This window comes from Nothoprocta perdicaria, unplaced genomic scaffold (genome assembly GCF_003342845.1).
Source record: "Nothoprocta perdicaria isolate Ctin4 unplaced genomic scaffold, notPer1 scaffold_6, whole genome shotgun sequence".
Taxonomy (NCBI): domain Eukaryota; kingdom Metazoa; phylum Chordata; class Aves; order Tinamiformes; family Tinamidae; genus Nothoprocta; species Nothoprocta perdicaria.
This window is the reverse complement of record NW_020455865.1, coordinates 6,900,897-6,921,281: the sequence shown is the minus strand read 5'-3', so window position 1 is coordinate 6,921,281 and position 20,385 is coordinate 6,900,897. Positions and strand designations below refer to the sequence as shown.

Sequence of the window (20,385 nt, the reverse complement as noted above, 5' to 3'; positions counted from 1 at the left end):
AGTGGGGCCAACCAGAAGGAGATTTTCCAGCATCCAAGGAAGAGGCAACCAAAGACAGAAGTTCCACAGGGCTCCCAGGCGCCACGTGACTCAGGGAAGGGCCCCTGAGTAGCTCATGGTCTCTTTGCTCATCGCTGCACTGTATCAACCCCAGTACATCCCTTGGCTTTATGCTTATGCCCCGAACAAGCAGGCTATGACCCAAAGATGCCCAGGTCACAGGCTCCAGGACCATTCTTGGCTCTGCCTCCATGGCTAGTGTCTACGGGAGCTCATCCACATCCATGCCCCAGTCCTCCTTTTGAGGTCCCCTGGATGTCACCCGCAGCTGGATAACTCAGCTTCTGTGTCACAGTTGTCCCCAGTACCTGCTCTCTCTGCTCCTCAGCTTCCTATGGAAATCAAGACGATGGGAGCCCCTCCGYCACCATTCCCACCCAGGCAGCACAGGGAGGTCTCTGCATTACAGACTGGCAGGGGTGACACTGCCGTATAATTAGCTAAATGGAAATCTTCTGTTTAATTAATTTACCCCCCAAAGCACAACGGTTAAAAGAAAACTCATCTACCAAACTTAGCTGAAAAAMAAAGAAATTAGAAACAATTGACGGAGGGGAAGACAAAAGCATTTTCTTTTGAAATGTATCCAGTCAATCCCCCAAAAATGCCAAAGAAAAGCAACAAAGCAGCATTTTTTTTAAATGAAACATTCTGCTCTAGTTTTTGATTTCAGCAGCACTACGCACACAAAAGAAGCCTTTGCCGTTGATTAAAATTCTTCCCCGTCATTGATCTTACTTTCTTCTTCTGCCTGTGYCCAAAAACACAAACAGGGGGAGGGAGGCGCTGCACGAGGGAGCCGGACGACRCGGGCCCTCTGCGGCAGCACGAGGGAGCCGGGCCGAGCGGCAGTTCTGTGTCCTCCTCCTCGAGGTTCACCCAGCTCTCGTAATTTGGGGTGTTTTGGGGGAAAAACAAGRCAGGCTGAGAGTCCTTCCCAGCAGCCAGGGTGTTTTTAATCTCCTGCCCCAGGAGAGGGCACCAGACACCCCTCTCTGAACGGCGACGGCCCCGCAGGCCCAGGCACCAGCCCTGCACCCCAAGCGAGACAGGGCAGCTTTCGGGGCGCTGCGCAGCCCCGTTCCTCACCTGAGAGCAGCCTGTCCCTGCCTGCCCGCCTGGCCTCCCGCTGCGCTCCCGGACAGACCCGCTTCCCGCCTCAACCCCACTCAGACAGGCCGGGATGCTGCTAGAGGCGGCCAGGTTTGAACGTGGAGCCAGATAAAATTTTGGCAACCAGGAAGGAATAGTAATTATGAAGACTTCTCGCAGGCAGCYAAGAGAGGAAGTTTCTTTGTAGAGCGATAATTCACCCAGTTCCCCAAGGCACGGCCCTGCTGCCGGCTCTGCTGCCTCCTGGGGATGCTCCATCCACATGAGCCCTGCGCAGCCACCAGCSTCAAGTCCTGCCTGGAAAACACCTCAACCTGCGGAGCTGGGAGCATTTCCCAAGCCAAGGAGAGGAGCAATCGCTCCACAAATTAAATGACACAGCGATAAATCAAAAAATCTACCCAAGCCCCTCATCCTATTTCCCAGTGCGGGCATCAGCTCCCTTGCAAAAAGAAAGCCTCTCAGTGGTGGCCACATGAAATGTGGACCCACTTGGCCAGACCTCCAGCTCTATTAAGACCTCGGCAAAGAAATCCTCCTTCACCCAGCCTCTTAGTGCCTTCTCTCTTCTTGTATTATTTATAAATCTTAAATGTGCTTCACTCAATAAAAGTGCTTGGGGAGAAAGTTTGTATGTAAAAGGCATTACACAAAGTTATATGGTACTGTAAATTGCAAGGTTTCTTTTAATTTTTTTTTTTTCTTTTTATAAAGTAGATCTTCTTAGCAAAATATGACCTTTCCCAGAACTGCTGGAAATACTTAGTGCGGAATCAGATTTAATGACAGGCAATAGGCAGCAGTTTAAGTGCACTTAGAGCTGGGAAGGGAAGCCAGGTAGAGCTGATTTGAAAGTTGTTTTTGTTGGTTTGGGCTGTTGCGTTGTTTGTTTTCTTGTTTTGGTTTGTTTTTTATTCCTTCTTTTTTCTAGCATRAGGCTCTCTGAGCCCTTTTGGAGCCTTCTGCAAAGGAGGAAATTCTTCTGCTGTTAGCAGTTCCTGCAGAGAGAGCACTCCAGCTGTAGGACTCTGATGAGGTTAAGCATTAATTAAATCGAAGCGCGAAAAAATAATTACACACATGCATCCGTCAGGCCAACTTGTCACTACCCAGTAACAAAGTTGGATGCAAACTCCATCAGTGGAACTGTCATGTGGCTGTTAAGGGAAAACAAATGCATCCCAAACGGACAATTTCATTTAGGGGGAGAAAAAAAAAAAAAAAAGAAAAAAAAAAAAAGATTGCAAAGGATTAATGAGGCGAAGGGTTTGTGTTTGCAATTGGATGTAAAATGCAAACATAGTAAGTTGTGATATCATCATTTAACCTTAATGTTCGATAGCGTTCCAATCACTTGCACGCTGAGGGACAATTAAACACAGGCCGTAAAAACAAAACCTCCAAAACGGGAAAGCAGCAGAGAAGTGCATGGAAAAGACATTCCTGATTCAGCAGCAGCACCCAGCCAAGATTGTCACATATGAACAGAAATATAAATTGTGAGAAAAAGAGATAGTGATAGGGCCGTGGGGAGCATTTTATTGGAGCTGCTAGAACTGGCTTGATTTTCAGAGCTGCTCAATGATTTCTGACGAGGGAGACTTTWAAAAAAAAAATTTCTCGGGAGTCTCAAGTGAGGACTCCCAAAAATAGAGACACTCAAAGCACAGTCCCTGTTTGAAATTCATGGTGTACAGTACACCATTAACACTTAAGGCCACACAAAGGTCCCCACTGTGTCTGAAAGCATTTGCAATTATGAGTGTTAAGATTTTCAGTGAGCAACAGAGACCCAAGGMAAATGCGAGTGGGCACTGAGAACTGGGCTGGCAAAGCCTGCGTTTCTCCTTCACACCTGCAGGCAAGAAAGCACCTGCCTCCCACCAGTATACCCTGGATTAGGGGTTGGATTTGCACCAGAATCAAGAGGTAACATTTTTATCAGAGGCTCCTCCAGGTGCTGGGAAATGAAGGGTCCTCACTTCTTGCAGKGCCTTTGGGTCCAGTGCAACCAGCCCAGGACCAGAAAGAGAGACCTGCAGGGCTCCTACCCAAGCTGGCCCAGCAGCCTGGCTCCCTCTTCCCGGCCTCCTCCACTGACTGCCCTCATCCACATCCAGCCTGGGAGACTYTTCCCCAAAGCTAGGGCCTAGGATAACCTGCCCTGCACAGCCAGGTTCACTGCTCAAATGGGAATCCTGCATCCAAAAGCAAAAACACTTGCAGAGAAGCAAGATACAACAGTGCACAGCATCGCATCTGGTGCGCAGCATCGTGCCCAGCAKGCTTTTGAACATTTCCAGAGGAGAYTCCACCACCTCTTTRGGCAMCCTGGTCCAGAGGGGTTGGACCTGATGGCTCTTTCCCCGCGGTCCACAGCAGCACTGCCCAGGGCATGGCCACCACTTCTCCAAAGGGGCAGCCCTGACAGCAGGTCACTGACCGCAGGACCTAATGGGGCTTCTCTGCAGCTGTGGGGAGAGGGAGACGTGCTCCAAAGCAGCGCAGAAATGAGGAACAGCAGGGAGGCACGGGGAGGCAGTCAGAGGTGGGAACCTCTGGCAGAGCGGGGGTTGCAGACATCTCTCCTGGGGGCGAGGGGGTGACAATGGGGCTGGCAGGCTGCAGGGCTGGCACCGCATTTCTGCATGGAGCTGGTCTCCTAGGCTTAGCTGGGAGGCTTGATCGACTTGCTCCATTAGTGACCAGAGAGCTGCTTTTCTTCAGGCCGTCCAAACAGAAAGGAAATAAAAAAGATTTTAAAAAAATGGTGTACCAAATTGGGGAACTTCACCAGCAATTGTGGACCCCGAAGCACTCTCCTGCTCCCGCTGAAACCCAGATACGTGTATTTGAATAACTGCTACAAAACAAACCAAATAATTTAAACCAGTTAAAGAGTCAGAACATTTTCTTCACACTAAGTGAATTATTTATGGGCAGAGCTATAATAAAAAAGCCCTCTCCAGGCCTGTATTGCAGGAAAATGTATCCAGAATAAAAGATCACATTTCAAACTCATAAATAAATGAAAAACAAAACCAACAGTAAACACAGAGGAAACTGTTTCCTCCTTGGCTTCCCAATGCTGCAGTGCTCTAGGCAGGCCAATGCAGAGCCCTGGCAGGACGCTGCAAGGCCACCCCAACACATCTCCTGCTCCCTCCTGGCCACAGCCCAACCAAAAACCTGGACCCAAACACCTTTCAACATGCTTAGCTCACAAAAACTACCCTTTTCTCAGCAGCACCAGTGGGAGGCTATTTTTCTCTTGAGAAGCAACTCAGGGACCAAATCCTGCTCATGGGACTATTCCAATCAACCTCCTCCTCTTGCTCCAGAGGATTGGGAATAACTAGCAGGGCTACAAATAAAAGTGTGCAGTCCCCAACACACTTGTGCGTGTCCAACTTCTGCACCCACAGATTCCTGTTCTCACCTCACRTGTGGCCACAACATAAAAAGAGAGYACCCAAACTAAGCACTAGCAAAATCAAGGGAGACCCCAGAGATGTGAATTACAGCCAAAACAAAATTTACTCCTTCCCCTTGCACAAGAATCACATTTTGCTGCCATGAAACCAAGTTACACAGGGCAGCCAGAGGTGCAGGGAGCACAGACTTGTGTCAGACCTGGACAAGCTCCTGGGGAGGACAGGAGGTGACAGYGCTCCCAACCACCTTGCCCAGGCCAGCCCGAGGATGTAGGATTTTCCCCTCTTTGCCCTGACAGAGAGGTAAACCCATGACCATAGTGTGTTCCCCCTCCGCACAGGCGAGCTGGCAGAGGCGCTCAGCAGAGCGGTTCGGAGACGAGGAGCTCCTGCCTTCGGCCCTGGCAGTCTCTCCCTAGCCGTGGTGACACACAGCCCCAGAGGGGCAGGCRCAGCTTTACCTCGGGGCCGGCTCCGGCGTTTCCGTCTCCCCACGGCCGTGCTGCGCAGCGCGGGCTGGAGCTGCCCGATCTCGATGGGCGTGTTGGTGCGGAAGCTCTCCTTGAACTTCTGCATGAGGGACTCCACCGTCTCCTGCGTCACCTCGGGAGCTGCAACACCGGCAAAGGGACTGCGGTTAAGAGATATCTGGGCAACTGTGAACCCCCCACCCTTCCAGCCACCACCATGCTTGTGAAGAGCAGCGTGATCCAGAGTCAAGGGCATGGGGCAGAGCTCTGCCAATATGGACTGCTGCACGAAGCCRCCTCAAGGGGTCCAGCCAACGCTTTCCAATTCTTATTGCAGTAACAGAATTCAGTGAATTGCAAGGTTAGGAAAACTACATTTTCTACTCCATTTTCCAACATTAGCAATTATTCCTTGCCTACTCCTAAATGCAAATGTAGGGGCAAATAGAAGCATCACAGCCTTATTAGAAGTTACAGCCTGAAGAGTTCAAAACATGCAGGCCTTAACTGGTCCCAGGAAGCCAAAACGGGACTGGGCTGGCTTCAAATCCCGCTTAATGCTGCTTTGGGACATTGCGGTTAAGCCTGTGGCTTGGCAGCCTTGCAGGTGAACGTGTTCTCCACGGCAAGTAAATTCTGAAGCTGAGTACGGGTACGCACAGCTCCTGTCTTCGAGCTAGGTGAACGACCTGCATAGCTACTCTGGGTGTGAATTAACACATTCAGTTGAATAAGGAAGTCCCCCTCCAGCCCCCTCGCTGGGTCTTCCTTCCAAAGGCCTTTACCTATATGCAGAGTGACAGCACCTGAGCTCATAAAACAGCTTGCTTCAGTGCTGCACAGCAGATCACACTTCACAGCATTTAAGCAATTCCCATCCTTGCTCTCAAGACACCCACCTAGCTAGTAATGCCGAAAAGAAAAAACAACAACAGAAAAGAACAGAGCTGTCCTATCAATTTTGCCACCCACCAGCACAACAGGCAGTTATTGGAAAGAATGAAAACACTAGCAAATGAGAAGATGAAAATGAGGACCAAAGGTTTGCAGCAGACCTCCCAAAGGCCACCCAGGTCTCCCAGGTTGAAGCAAACAGTTTGACCTCTGTCAGCTCCTCAAATAAACTCATTAGCAGGATGTGACCTCTGTTTCTGTCTCTGTTTTAAGAGTCATGAAGCCTCTTTCTGATCAGTTCATAAGCTGCCCCAGCTCCCCATGGTGTCAGGGCCCATTTGGGGCTGAAAGGGATCACTAGTGCTGCAGACATCCCGCAGCCCCTCACACACAGGAGCTCCTTTTCCCTCCAGCTCCCAGCAGAACTTCCCCTGCCACCCTTGGGAGATGCCCCAGGGGGTAAGGGCTAACGCACTGACTCACTGCATCTCCTCGGCCCAGGGACACTTTTAATACGCATTTTAGCTGTGGATACGGGATGCCTGGTGAGCTCAGGACACATCGCTGCTTCAGCCCATGGACTCTATTTCCCTTAGCAGCAGATGGCAAAGCTTGTTTAGAAACAACAGGGGCATCTGTAACCCCAAGCAAGGACGCGAGGAGTGGCCAGAAAAGACGGAGAGGGCTCCAAAATCTGCCTGCGCTGAAGAGAGGAGCAGCCTTCCCGGGAGGAGCAGCAGCACCACCAGATCAGTGCGCGGAGTGGCATCCCCTTCCCCAAACCAAAAGCTTGTGAGTGAAGGAGGGAGAAAGAAGAGAAGACAGGGGAGTGGAAAAGCGACAGGACCGGGCAGCGACACCCACCAGGTGCGTGGCCACGCCGGGAGCTCACTGCACCGCTGTGCTCTGCACAGCCCCGGTGCCAGCAGCACGGAGCACTGCCAGCGCCAAGCAAGCACCTCCAACCTGGCGGATCSAAGGGACCCAGCCGCCTTCCTGGGACACCCACTGCAAGCAAGGCATTGTGCCCGAACCCAGTCCCACTCSGAGCAGAGCTGTTTGCAAATGCCCCCTAGGGAGTCCTCAATTTTCCAGGCTTTGGACTGACACCGGGTGCTTTTCCAGACAGACACTGTGGATGAGGGGGAGCAGAGGAGAAGAGCAGAGCAGGAAGATGCTGCTCCCCATCCGCATCCAAAAAGCCCAGACGTGTACCCTAAGGGACCAGATATATCTTGTCCTCCGCTATTCAACACTGGGGTCCCCCACGCGCCACAACCCACAATGGCAGGAGAGCCCTCAGGCTGTGGATTCGCGGCCAGCGCTGCAGGGCACTGTGGTGTTGGACACCCCGTCAGGCAACCCCACAGGGCAATCAAGTGCAGGAGAGACCTCGGGAGAGCATCTTGCATCTTGCCCCATCTGCTGCATCATTCCTGACAGCCCATGCCAGCTCAAWCCTGCAGCACTCCTGGAAGGATGCTGCAGCACCAGCCCTTGGCACCGGCTGCAGTTCAGCCCCTCGCCCCCTCCAAGTGCCCATTTCTGCAGAGCCCAGTGCCCCAGCACCACATGTTTGATGGTCAAAGCTCTATCCTAGAAGCAGGGTAGGGAGGAGGCCACCCAAACCAGAAGCATCTGGGCTCTGCTCCTTCACCCGGGAGGGGGTCCGACTGCTCCTCGGCAGCATCTCAGTTGCTCACGACTCTCACCACCTTCAGCAGCTGCACAGGGACAAGAGATTAGCATAGCGGGGCCTCCCTGCAAACAGATGGCAATTTATTTGAACCTCGGGGCTGCGCAATATATAACGTGTGCAAGTAGAGCAGGGATCTTCGGAACTGCCTGGCTTAAGCTTATTTRCTGAAAGGAGGCCAGAACAAGAGTGTGATGAGGAGGAGGAGGGGGGCGAGTTTTCAGCTATCTCGGCAGCATCGAGAGGTCGCAGCTCCGTCATGTTCCTTGCTCAGCTGACAGGAATAATCAGCGACGTTGTGATCGTACCCCATCTGGTCACCGTGCTCAGCGCATCAATCCAGAGGCATCTGCTTGACTGTTTGTCAGCGCGGCGAATGCCAAGAGCCAGGCGGGGGGGGGCACTATCTTGGTGGGGAGATAGTCCCAGCAGTTGTCGGCTATTTGCAGTGTTACAAATATTTACTCAACCTCCAGGAAACGGAGAGAAAACCCAGCGTTCCCAGCACGCCTCGCAGCTCCTTATCTCGCCTCTGCGTTGGCRCCTCCTTGGCTTTCAGTGCTCCCAGCTTGGGAGCAATGTGGAGAAAGCCCTTGCCAGTGACCTCAGTGGATRTAGTCTGACCTGGGCAGCATGGCAGGAAAGAAACCATTGCCCAAACCAGGCAGTGTGGACTTAATCTGAACGATCACTGGGGTCAAGGATTAGAGGGAGCTTTGCCCACTGCCAACTACACAGGAAGGAAGAAAGAAGATACCAACACACAGCAAGGAGGCACAGCATCMGCACAGTAGGAGCCTGAAGACCTCCACCACATCTACGCAGCAGATACTGCCCCCCATAGGCTTGTATTCTCACCCAGCAATGTCCATAGCTAACAACCACCTGAGCTCTCAGAGCCAGAGRTAACACTGCCCGTTCTGCTTGCTAYTGCTCTGTGTGCAGGGGCCATCGTACACAACCACATGGCAATCACGAGCTCACACACACGTGGGCGGCCGCGGAGGCTGCACGTGTCCCGCTGGAGGCTGACGAGATGCTCACGTGCTGGGGGCAGCATTCGCGTCACCCCATGAGGCTCTAATTGCTTGGAGGAGGACGGGAACAGGGGGGCGCGAGGCTTCAATCACACAGCGCTTCAGCTCTGCCCCGCGAGCCCGCGTGGGCGGCCAGCGCTAAGCACAGGCTGCGGCGCTGCCCCACGCCGCCCYGCTTCCACACGCGGCCCTCGCGGCTCCGCGCGCCATCGCCACCRCTTAGTCACCCATTCCTCCTTACAACTGTCAGCGTTGGCCAAGTGAGACACGCTTTGCGATGTGATGCAACTGCCCTCTCTCCGAGCAAAGTCTGCCAAACCGTCTTCTCTCCTATCCTATCCCCCGTTTCCACGGTAAAGGACCAGGACTATTTAGCTCACATCTTCGTCAATGCTCTGGAGAGCTTTTAAAAGCACAGCAGAGGTGGTGAGATCCACCCAAAGGTTTGGCACATCACTAGCAGCTCATCATATCTGTGGCAATCACTCCCCTTCCAAGTGAGGGGGTTTGGCAGCATAAGACCATCCTAAAACAAGCTGAAACATAGGTAATACCAGGCTATTCAGTCTCTCCAAATCAACTTCCATCTCCTTTAGTTATTTCAGCACTATAGCTGAAGGTCAATGTACCTTTGCAGGACATATGACATGTTCTCCTTGTACACCCCTCTGCTATCCACCCCAATACTCCGTTCTGAAAGTGACTGGCTCTCCTTATAGCTTCCCCTGTTTGTTTGCATGTCTCCCACAAAACAATTCATACCAATAGCCATTCTTCTAGTTGCTGGCACAAATTGCACTGGGAAAATATGTTGTTTGGATGAAAATTAAAAAAAACAAGTCATCAACAGAACAGCATGAGTGATGTTTGGGTAAAAATATATTGCAACTGTGATAAAACGTAGAAACACCCACTTCGCCTTTAGTGGGATTTCCACAAAGTCAATGGAGGTGCTCCTGAGCTTACCCTGCCCCGAATCTGCTGTGTCCCACAGCCATTCTTCTCTAAGGGTCAAAGCCAACCCTTGCCCACTGCTCATCCCAGGGGAAGAGATGGGATTGTTTCCCTTCCRGCTCTGCCATAGCCCCATCCACTCAGACTGAATCTGTTGGGAAGAAAGAATAGGGCAGGTGGCCATGCAAGCATCCCATATCCCTTGGGAATGGACCCTCACAATCCTGCTGAGAGATCTCAGAGTCTTTGAACACTGCCTCAGGAGCCCCAAAGGACAAGCCCTATTGCATGTTGGAGAATTGCCCTCAGCTGAAGCAAACACTCCTGTGCTAGCAGAGCCCCAGCAGTCATTGAACACCAAAGAGCCTTGCAAAATGCTGCACCAAACCCAGGCAGGGCAGGAGAAGAGCAGGCAGCTTCTCTACACCAGATCCAGGGCCTTGCACTTCCACTGAGTGGCTAGGAACACTACATGGGGTCACATCTTGTTTTCGCAGTATATTATAATAGAGCTGCGAGACTTACAGTCTGCAAAGTTGACAGTTTTCCTGAGCCTGCTGTTCTTTGGTATTTGACTTAAGTCTCGGTCCACAGAGTCTTGAGGGTCCTTAAGGAACATTTGTGTTCTAACTGCAGGAAGAACGTTGGAAAAATCAGCTTGTATTAGAGCTTCCTATGTTGGACAGCAAACAAACAGAAAAAAAAACTTTTTTTTTTTTTTTTTTTTTAAGCACTTGATTTTCAGATATCTGACCCCAATTTGATTCCTCAAACTTACCAATGGTTTAAACGCTGCCAGAGTTTTGGAGAGGAGACTACGCAGAGCAACTAGCAGAGAAGCTAAAGAACTGCTCACCAAACTGCTCACCAAAATCAAAATCTTTCACAGGAAACATCAAACTTAATTACGAATTAAATGGAAAAGTTGGGACGTAATTAGAAATCAAAGTCATTGGGATTTTTCCTTCCTATTTTAACTTTTGTATGCATTTATGATGGTCATGTGTACAATCCTGCCCCCTCGGTTCAGGCACAAACTCTCCTCYCAGACCATCTCCTCACTCTTACTGACTGTATCAAGTATTTTTCAAAAAGTCTTTTTCTACACACCGGGCATGGGTACTCTCCTGTGAATCACTGATGCTGATGGTAAAGGTCTAATGCATCATTACATCCGTAACACACTATGTAAACATACATGCGCAGCAGCTACGTGTGGAATAGCTTAAGTTTAATGCGTTGTAATTGCTTTATGTGAATCAAACCCCTGAGATTCAATAAGGTCATTTTGATGTTTCTGAATCAATATTTTGGAATTTTCTATTCTAGAAAGTATTTCAAGATATTGACTTTTCTCTCCTACTTGGAATGAGCATAAATTTCACAATGTTGGAAGTTTTCCACATGGAGGAAACTGTTTTCTCACCAGCTCTAAATAATGGGTGTTTGTTGTTTTTTGAAGCATGAAATAAGCAACAGTGTTTGTTCTGAAACTGGGATGTGGACTGATTTTCAACAGTGCCACTCCAAAGGTATTAAGCTTCAAAAAGCAGAGCGCTTTACTAGCATAAAATTAAGTAATTATGCCAATGTCTATGTGACAAAGGTGGGAAAAAATTATACTGCCATTTTACACACATTGGGAAGAAAATACATCTGGAGAGAAATCTCTTGCCACAATCACAGTGAATACGGCAAAGACCTGAGGAGCACTGAGAACTTTACTACTCCATCCCTTTCTTTTAGCCACCAAATATCTCTGCTGCCTCTGGCCTTCATCGAAAGACCCTCTGCCCCCATCAGTCACCTGCTTCCAGCCAGGCCATCTCAAACACCACGAGCACCAAGTCCAAACAACTCTTGGAGGCTCCTGGGTGAGTTATGGAAACAACTCAGGGTATGTGCATGTATATAATTAAAAAGATCACAGCTAAGCATAAATAATCACATATGCTCACATATCTGAGCCAAACACACGGGACCAAGTGTCTCCCGCAATGCAATCATCCCCATGCCATCCTTAGATTGCCACCACATGCYCTGCCTGAGGTGGCCCTGGCCTTCTCCTCAGTTCTGTCCTGGTCCCCCAATCTCAGCAAACACTGATCTATGGAGAATCAGTCTCTCAGAGAAACTCTCTTACCCAGAAGGGCTTTCAGATTCATCCRAACAGGACTATCGGAAACGAGGTGCATTTAGAAAACATACTTGTATTCCACCTCTGCTATTTCCTTTTCTCTCTCAGCTCTTTTTTGGGAGGAGGAAAGAGGGGGGTCTTTAAAATAGAAAATTCATACATTTCATTAAGATAGATCTTAATATATATTAATAGATCATTATATATATTAATAGGTCTCTCTCTTTAAAAATAGATCTTCATGCATAAGAAATTGATTTTAATTGTAAATTGCAGGGGGAGGGTAGAAGAAGAAAGAGAGAGAGAGGAGGGGAAAGTTCCATTTGAGATGTCTCCTTTGAGGCAAGCTGAACAAATGTACTTTCCTCCTTCATATATTCATGAGATGACTGGTTCTCTACCCCTTCTCCACCACCCTCAGGTCCGGGCTCAGAGCCAGCACAGTCCTTATCTGGTATGAAGCAGGAAAAAAAACATGATAAGATCAGAAGTTTTTCAGTAGTTTAACAAATCTGAAAGCRTCTCCATTGGTTTTTAATAAAGCTTGGAGCATGTGATGGCTACGAGAAAAGTGAGACACTAGGAGAGGGTGACGCAGAGCGTAGGAGGCTACAGGAGCTCACAGACGGGTATTCACACGGCAGTGTGCGCGCAGAGGGGAGGGAATCGTGTCCGCTGGGATGCCATGGCAGGACAGCCACGCAGGAGCATGGAGACACCACCCCGAGATGAGCAGAGGCTGCAGCTTGCAGCTATTTAAGAGTCATCTACCAGATGTGACCCACAAGTGTGCCCCTTCCCCATGCAGGGGAAGACCCTCCGTGGTCTTCCACTTTTGGAGGAGGACAAAAAAACATTGGGTCAGTAGGAACTGGAGGAAGTCCATGACACGTTTTGTAAGCAGATGTTTTCTGCAGCTACTCCTGCCCTACTCCAACCTCTCTCGCTCCCACCACAACAAACCAGCCTAGGCACCTTTTAGGCTTGGCAGAGGCTCTGTAAGGAGCCGGGGTCCTCACAACTCCTTACAGTAGATCTGCCCACTCCTTCCTGCAGTCTCCTCAGGGAGGTARAAATCCCAGAGCGCCTCCTCGGGGCATCCTGCAGAGCCTGTGGGGTCACCCTCTGCCAAGCTGCCACCACCTCTGTGCTGTGCATGCCCTGAGCTGCCTCAGTTCTGTTTCCAAAGGAGATACAGCTCATGCAATTATGTTGCTGTCTCTTCTCTGCACCAAGCTACCTCAGGAGAGACCCATTTCCCACTGCGGGCAAGGCTTCAACCTAAGCACAGTCCTTAATGGACACTGGAGAATCCACACCGCAGACGGTGACTTTATAAATGCCCTGACTGCAGGAAAAATATCAAAARGAGCTTCCTAAATACCAAATAAAGTCAGTCTTTGGATGCAAGCCCACAGGGAACCAAGGACCCTGAGTCACGCTGCTAGCATCCCTACTTCCTTAAAAAAAAMCCCTACTAATGCCAACATAGTCAGCTCAGGCAGGCAAATGTGGCCCTTGATGCTTTCAGACCATAGGCAAACATGCACAGACCCCCACAGCATCCTGCAAATGGCCCCGAGGAGCCCAAGCCACGCTGGAGCTGGGACCGTCCGAGTGCCCAGAGCACAGCAGGATTTCTTGGGCCCTGCGTGCAAATCACCGTGCTCAGGGAAAGGGAACATGCCCTTTGGGATGGGGTAGCAAGATAGCAGGCACAGCCACATGGACCAGCTTAGCTGTCTTTGGAAGCATGATAGAGCRGCTAATTGGGCGAAACCAATCATGCCACACTTAGCCAGGACAAGCCATCTCATTTTCCTCTTTCGTTTCAGTCCACTACAAAGAGACCAAGTCCAGTTTCTGATTCTGACCCACGGTCATTTGGCTGGGTGGTCACAGTCTGCTTTGTCACAGCCCAGCACAGACCAGGCAACCTTCAATCACAGAGCAAATTCAGGCTTCCCAGGCCCTGTCCCAGACTTCCTAATCCTGGCAGACAGGAAAAAAAGGGGTTAATTCTGTTACTAAGACATAACTCTCCAGTTCTCCTCTGCTCTGGTTCCATGCAAAGCCTTGCTATTCCTCCTAACTTGACAGAGCAGGAMAAAATATCTGCAGCTCTTGTCCTTGCTCCAGCCAGAACTGCTGCTAATCAAACTGTCAGGAGCCCCAGAATGTCCAGCCCACAGGAAAGGGTAACTGCAAAGCCAGGACCCAAAGCAACACCTTCCCCAGCCATCACACGCCCTGACCCTTCTTCATCCTCTCTCCAGTCACGGCGCTCAATCACTTCCCAGCTAATTGCCTCCACTCATGTGTGCAAACTAACCATTTACTGGAAAATGCCACGGAATGTTAATTTCATTTGGAATTGGGTAATTGCAAAGTGCTTCCATTTTTTTTTAAATGATATGAAATGAATAAGCATTGTATTAATGGCACCATTTCCAACTATGACCACAATCACAGTCCTATCGACAGAGGCTGTGAGCTATATCTCCTCCCTCACTTTCCCTGCTTTTTCTTCCTTTCCCTTCCTCCCTGCTACCTCACCAGACTCCTACTTTTTATTTAAGATCATGTAGTAGGATCATAAACACACAGTGAAAGACCAAACCCTGAAGAGTGAGCATCCAGCAGCCCCTGCCTCCCTGAACATCACTGCAATGTGAGCACCCTGCAAACCAGCTGGTCATGGCCCTTCTGGGGCCTTACCTATTGGGTTGACCTTCCTAGGAGCTGCTTCTGGCCTAGAAAATCTGCAGCTCTTCCTCTGGGATGAAGATATTTCTAGCACACCCAGCTCCCTGACACCTTCAGGACATTTGTCACTTTACCACATTTCTCCTCCTGCTGGGAACCACAGCAAGGATCTGTGGTTCAGGTACAGGATCTCCATCTAAAGCCTTCTGCATGTTTCSCCACCACAGCACCGAGGAGTCCTTGGGCTATTCCAGCCTCTCCAGCAGCCCAGCTGAAAGGAAGCTTCTAGCTTATCTTTTKGAAGACTTGCTATAACTTTTYAGCTTATTCAGTGAGGAGACAGAARCAAGGAAGATGGGCAGGCCCTTGGCAGCAGCTAATGCTTCTCAAGTTATAAAATAATTGAAAAGTTAAATAAAAACACTCTGGAGGAAGCTTCCCTATTTGGTGCTCATGGACTCATGAAGAATCCCAGCCTAATGTAGCGTGGAGCAGGCAGGAAAGCAGTGATCTCCATGCGAGAGAAGGGCCCCGAGCTCCACCTTCCCCTGCCCAGCACATTCATCCTCCCCAGGCGCTCAGCACTCCCTGGGAAAGGGCAGGAATAAAAATGGCTGCAACATAGCAAAGGCAACCCTGCTGTGAAAGGCAGATGAGACCAAGAATAGGATGGATAGGGACCCATCGTGGTCCCTATCTGGCCAAGCAATCACAGCGAGTGGATGAATCTGGGAGCAGAAGCACTTTATCACTCCGAATGCCGGAGGCAGCTGAGTGTTAGAGAGTTCTGGCATCCCTAGGGATGGGAAGGAGTAGGAGAGTGCTCAGAGAAGAGCAAGGGTTGCAAATGCAAGCGGGAAATTTGGCACCATGAACCCTTTCCACCTCTCTAAACCTCCTCCTTGGCACTACAGTGAATATTTCCGCTACTGCCACCAGTCCACCTCCTGTCCCACACAATGCTACCCCACAGAGGCAGAGGTACCAGTTGGCCAGTGGATTTGCTAGTTACATGTGAAGCTGCCCTTGCCCAACAGGCACAGAAAGAGCATGTTTCCCATTGCTGCACACACGGAGGACAAAGAAGCGACCTTAATCAGAATGAGGGGTGCAAACCAGTAAAAACGTGTCTTGCATTGCATCCAAGAAGCTTCATCTGCATAAACACTGCACAGGTACCCATCTAAAGCAGCCCAGTTTTAACCACAGTGGGAAAACCACTTCAAGCACATCAGCGTGGGCAGCTGGGTGAAGTTCAGCCATGCCGATCAAAGAACAAGAGCAGTCCACTGGTCTGAGAGGTGATCTCTTGGCTCAAGAGAAGAGTTGGACCTGGAGAAACACCTGGGGAAGCCAGGTTATTGAAAGCAAAGCACTTCCGAAGCACAAGCACAAGGGAGCAAAGCTGAGCACCAYGAGAGCCCCGAGGCTCGGCCTCCCACGCGCATCTCAGCCACGCGCAGAGCGAGACGGGCGGCAGCTGGAGCCCCGCAGGGCCCTCCGAGGAGGRGCCGCAGGGCAGGTGAGTCACTGCAAATCCTGTAACTCAGCGAGGCCTTCACACAGGACTGATTTGAAGCACCTTGTTAATAAGCTTCCTCTCCCGCTGGGTCCTTCAGGTAGGTTGCTGCGTTATGATAAATGGGGCTGGAAGGTGCCCATACAAGTGCCTGGCCTCGATCTGTCTTCCTGAGGAGCTAGCTGACAAAACTAACAGTCTCAGAGCCATAGCCAGCTCAAATATGACTGATAGGAGGAGGACACACAAACAGAGCAAAGCAGCTGTCATGGGGCTGGCCTCCTTGTTCTCTATCTGCAAGCCCACGAAGGCTTGGCAGAGAGGTGGTCTCCAGCAACGGGCAGATCTCATGCAGGTCACAGCCGCTCCACGGCACTGAGGAGAGCTGRGGATGGACCCCTCGCTTCAGCTTCTCCTCACACGCTGTCTGGATTAACCATGATGTCCACAAAAAGCCAAGAAAGGGACATGCGACACTTAGCCAGCAAGTCAGGGCTGACAAAACAGGACCATCATCCTGCGTCCCCATATACMTCAGCACAGTAATGGCCTCAGCTCCAAGTGATACCTCTCAGGGGCTGCCTAACAGATGATCGGTACCTATATCTTGCCTAACAGATGATYGGTACCTATATCCTTCCAGCAGACACTGAAAAAATGCAGAGTTTTTCTCCTTCACTTACAACCGCCACCTCTTCAGGGTGATTTCAGGAACCAAAATCAAGTTTCTGCTCCAAGCGAGATCCGTTTTGCTGACGAAACAGCGCCTGGTGGAGTTGAAGAGATCCCAATTCGTCTGCATTGCRCAAAAAGAGGCTGTCTGATGCAATGCACTGGGGAGCATACACAGCAGGGAAACCTGGGGAGGACACTTGAAATCCCTCAGGGTCACCCAAGGCAAATAAAAAGTTAAAAGGTTACCATATTATTTTTTATATTTTAAATCAGGCAGAAAAAAACATCTCAAAGGCAGTCCTGGTCACCAACCGGTCTACAGTCCAGCTCTGTCTTTAATAATGTAGTGCTTTATCAAACATTCATAGTTATGCACAGAGTGACGAACAATGCGAGCCTGGCATCTATAAAAATATAGTTCCTGATGGCTTGTTTTCTTTGGACAGCCAGAACTTCACAGCTTATCTTCTGTGAGCTTGTGATTTCGCCTGGATGAAAAGCACTTTGGACGCCTGGGGAATCTGGGGCTATTGCACAAAGAGCTGCYGTGACAACTCGAAAGGGCTCGAGGCAGCCCCATAAAACCCAACAAACCTCACGTTAAAAGAGCTGCTGACTTGATGGGCTACAAGTCACGCAGCTTTGGCTGGAATAAGAGACTACAAAGAACCTTCCTCTTTGGGTTCAAGCTACTTGGCTATTCCAGGCTTGGGATGMCACATAGCATCAGGGTGAGACCAACCCACATCTTGCAAATCAGTGATAAACTAGTGGGACTTGACAAAGCTGTTGTCCCTTTGAGATGCTCAGTGAAATGCTAGTATATTAAAACATCCCTTTTCTCTTCAATTCCCCATAGCACCATCAGAAGCTACTTTGCCAACTGCTTCTTCCCTTCTCTGTCTCATAAAATTACCAAGCAGGATACAGCAAAAACAAAGGAAGGGTAGGAAAAACAACAAAATCCTCACATTGGGCAAATCCCAACCTAASAGCATTTTCTCAATGGCAGCCGTTGTAGCGGACCACAGAAAGTCCTACCTGGAGATGTTTAAGCCTCAGCTAGTTGCTAAGCATGGAGCATGATACACTGTGCTCCACAGGCACACTGGCACTTGCCAGAAGCCCAAARCAGCTCTTGCTCAGGGAGGACACAAGCTCAGAGGGAGACACCAGCTTCTCTGATGGTTTCTTGGACTGGGAGCCCTTGMAGGTTTGCTTTTACAGAGAGCTGTTGTGCAGGATTGGAGCAGGCAATGGGATGGAGAAGCTCTGGGGTGGTGCACAGGGGAGCCCCGCAGAGCACTAGCCCAGATGACCATCATTGCCTCTTCTCTGCAAAGGAAAGGCCTCAAGCACCTCTCATCCAGCTGTGAAATGAGGTTGGAACCAGCTAGGAAGGTGCAATTTCATGCTCTGCTACTTCCCAAGCAGCTTCTGCCCCTTGCCTGCAATCCTAGTGCTGTCCAAGCAGGACCTCCAATGCAACCYCCTCAGCTCATGCATATCTCGAGAACTCTCCTTGCTCTGTCCATTAGAGAAAACAGGTCTGCAATGTGCTCCCCTCTCCCAACTCCACACTTCRCTGCATGAACTAGGACCTCCCCAAGGAATAAAACCGGCACCAAGGCATCCACAGGGTTGTCCCCATGACAACCCAGACTGGGACCTGATGCAATTGGTTTTGTGTGACAGAGCAATCAAAATAAACCTAAAACTCYGCTTGGAGTTCTCCATTCAGAGCTGGAAAGGCAAATCATACATTAACTATGACCAAGTTTATGTCTCAGAAAATTAAAGTTTTTCCCTGGCACATACATACATTTTCAAATCAACATTAAGTCACAGCTGGCATCACTATAAAATAGCATATCCATTATAATCTCTGCAACAGGGTTCCTTATTCTCTATTTTTCTTCAGCTATGCACTCAAATCACTTGGACTTGAGCACATTTGACTTAAAGTTATGCTTAACTGCTCTGCTAACTAGAGACACTAGATAAGCATGTGTTTAAACACTTTATTGATTTGGGACCTGCTTCTTGTCCAGGAGGGTCTAATTTATTTTGATTTCTTCTAAGCTGAAATTTGCAGCGGGATTTTTGTCAGGCAGGAATCAGCAGGCTGCACTGAGCACTTTTCACTGCAGTCACATGAGCTGCACAAATGTACATTTTAAAAGGTCTTGTGGAATTATGCAAAAAGTTGGTAGGGATTAGATCTTGGAAAAAGCTGATCAAAAACAAAGAGGGCCATGATCCCATTAGGTCAYGGAAAAGAAGATAGAGCCTCGAGACACATTAGATACCAACCTGATGCACTGTCCCATTTTAGCTTCCAGCCCTAGCAAAYGCTAAGCCATTGTTTTATTTAGTAAAGGCTCAGGAAGCCTCTGGTTAATGCTGTGATTCACAGGCGCACCGCATCAGCTTGCAGGAGCATGGGGCAGCTGGAGATGTGCCACCAAGAGTGGGCCAGCTCCCAGCCTCATCACGAGGACGCACCAACAGCAAAGYTGGCACCGCAGCGCATCACTCTTCGTGTCCCAACTGCCATCCTATGAGCCCTTCACTTCTCAGGGATGCCTGTCAGCTGGAGCTCAGCAAAATTGGGCTACTTTTCTCCATCAGGTTCTCCCCAAGATGTCCTCTCCCACCACTAAGAAGACACTGTGGCCTCGGCCTGCCTGTCACTTAGGCTGTTCCTGGGACATCACCTTTGACGCAGATCTTCTCATTAGCTCTTGCATCCAAGAGCTCATACATTTGTTATGAGTAACAGCTCCAGGACACAGCTTAACTGTCTGTCTTACTGCTTCGCATCTCTGTCCCTGAAACACCTTTTCTCCAGCCTTGACAAATGCTGTTCTAGAGATAACTTTCCTGGCCAACTAATTCGACCCTTCCTCTATCTGCCCTTTTTCTCTTATTTCAAACGTAAGCTATTCATCTCCCCATAAAACTGTCAAAAATATTCCTCCTTCAAATTCTCTTTCACTACACTAGCCAGAGAGGGGCTTTCATTACACTAGCCAGAGAAATGGAAGAGCAGTTTGGCTGCCAGGGACCACAGCTCTTGCATTCCCATGACCTCACCTTTCCTTGGGCTTCCCCATCTGCTGCTTTTTGCTTCACACAACGCAGAGCAGGAGCTCTCTGAGGAGAGACAGGCCCTCTCCTCCCGGCTCCATACAGCTCCTGGCACACAGAGGTCATGGCCCCATGGAAAGCTCACAGGTGCTGCACCGAAAGATAATAATGAATAATAGAGCTTGCTTTCACTCTGGATGCAGCCAGGATTTAAAGCCATCCAGTATCACTGCTGGGAAAAGGCWTCCCTGGATTAAGGAAGAGAAAATGAAGAGATTTACCCAAGTCAACATAGCAGATTAGAAAAAAAGAAGCTGAGGAGTTATGAATCCAAGATAGCTGCAAGAAGCACAACTGTCCTCGGACAACTCCCTCTGTATGCATCATCTGAACCGTTGGCAATAAGTTATGGCTCCTGTCTAGACTTGGAGGCCATATCCAGACTGCAGTGTCTGTGATGAGAGCAGGAAGGTCTGCTTGAATAATTATTTCTTTCCCTGAAAATGAAAGAAAGAAAGAAAGAAAGAAAGAAAGAAAGAAAGAAAGAAAGAAAGAAAGAAAGAAAGAAAGAAAGAAAGAAAGAAAGAAAGAAAGAAAGAA

General features: G+C 49.5%; 1 protein-coding gene across 1 annotated transcript in view; it reads right to left on the bottom strand.

Moving 5' to 3' along the window:
• Nucleotides 1-20,385, bottom strand: part of LOC112956100 (astrotactin-2-like) — a 74,803-nt gene that overhangs the window by 42,976 nt on the left and 11,442 nt on the right. Inside the window, exon 3 of the mRNA XM_026049608.1 lies at nt 5,069-5,218. Within this exon, the coding sequence (XP_025905393.1) occupies nt 5,069-5,218 (150 nt within the window). The remainder of the gene's footprint in view (nt 1-5,068; nt 5,219-20,385) is intronic.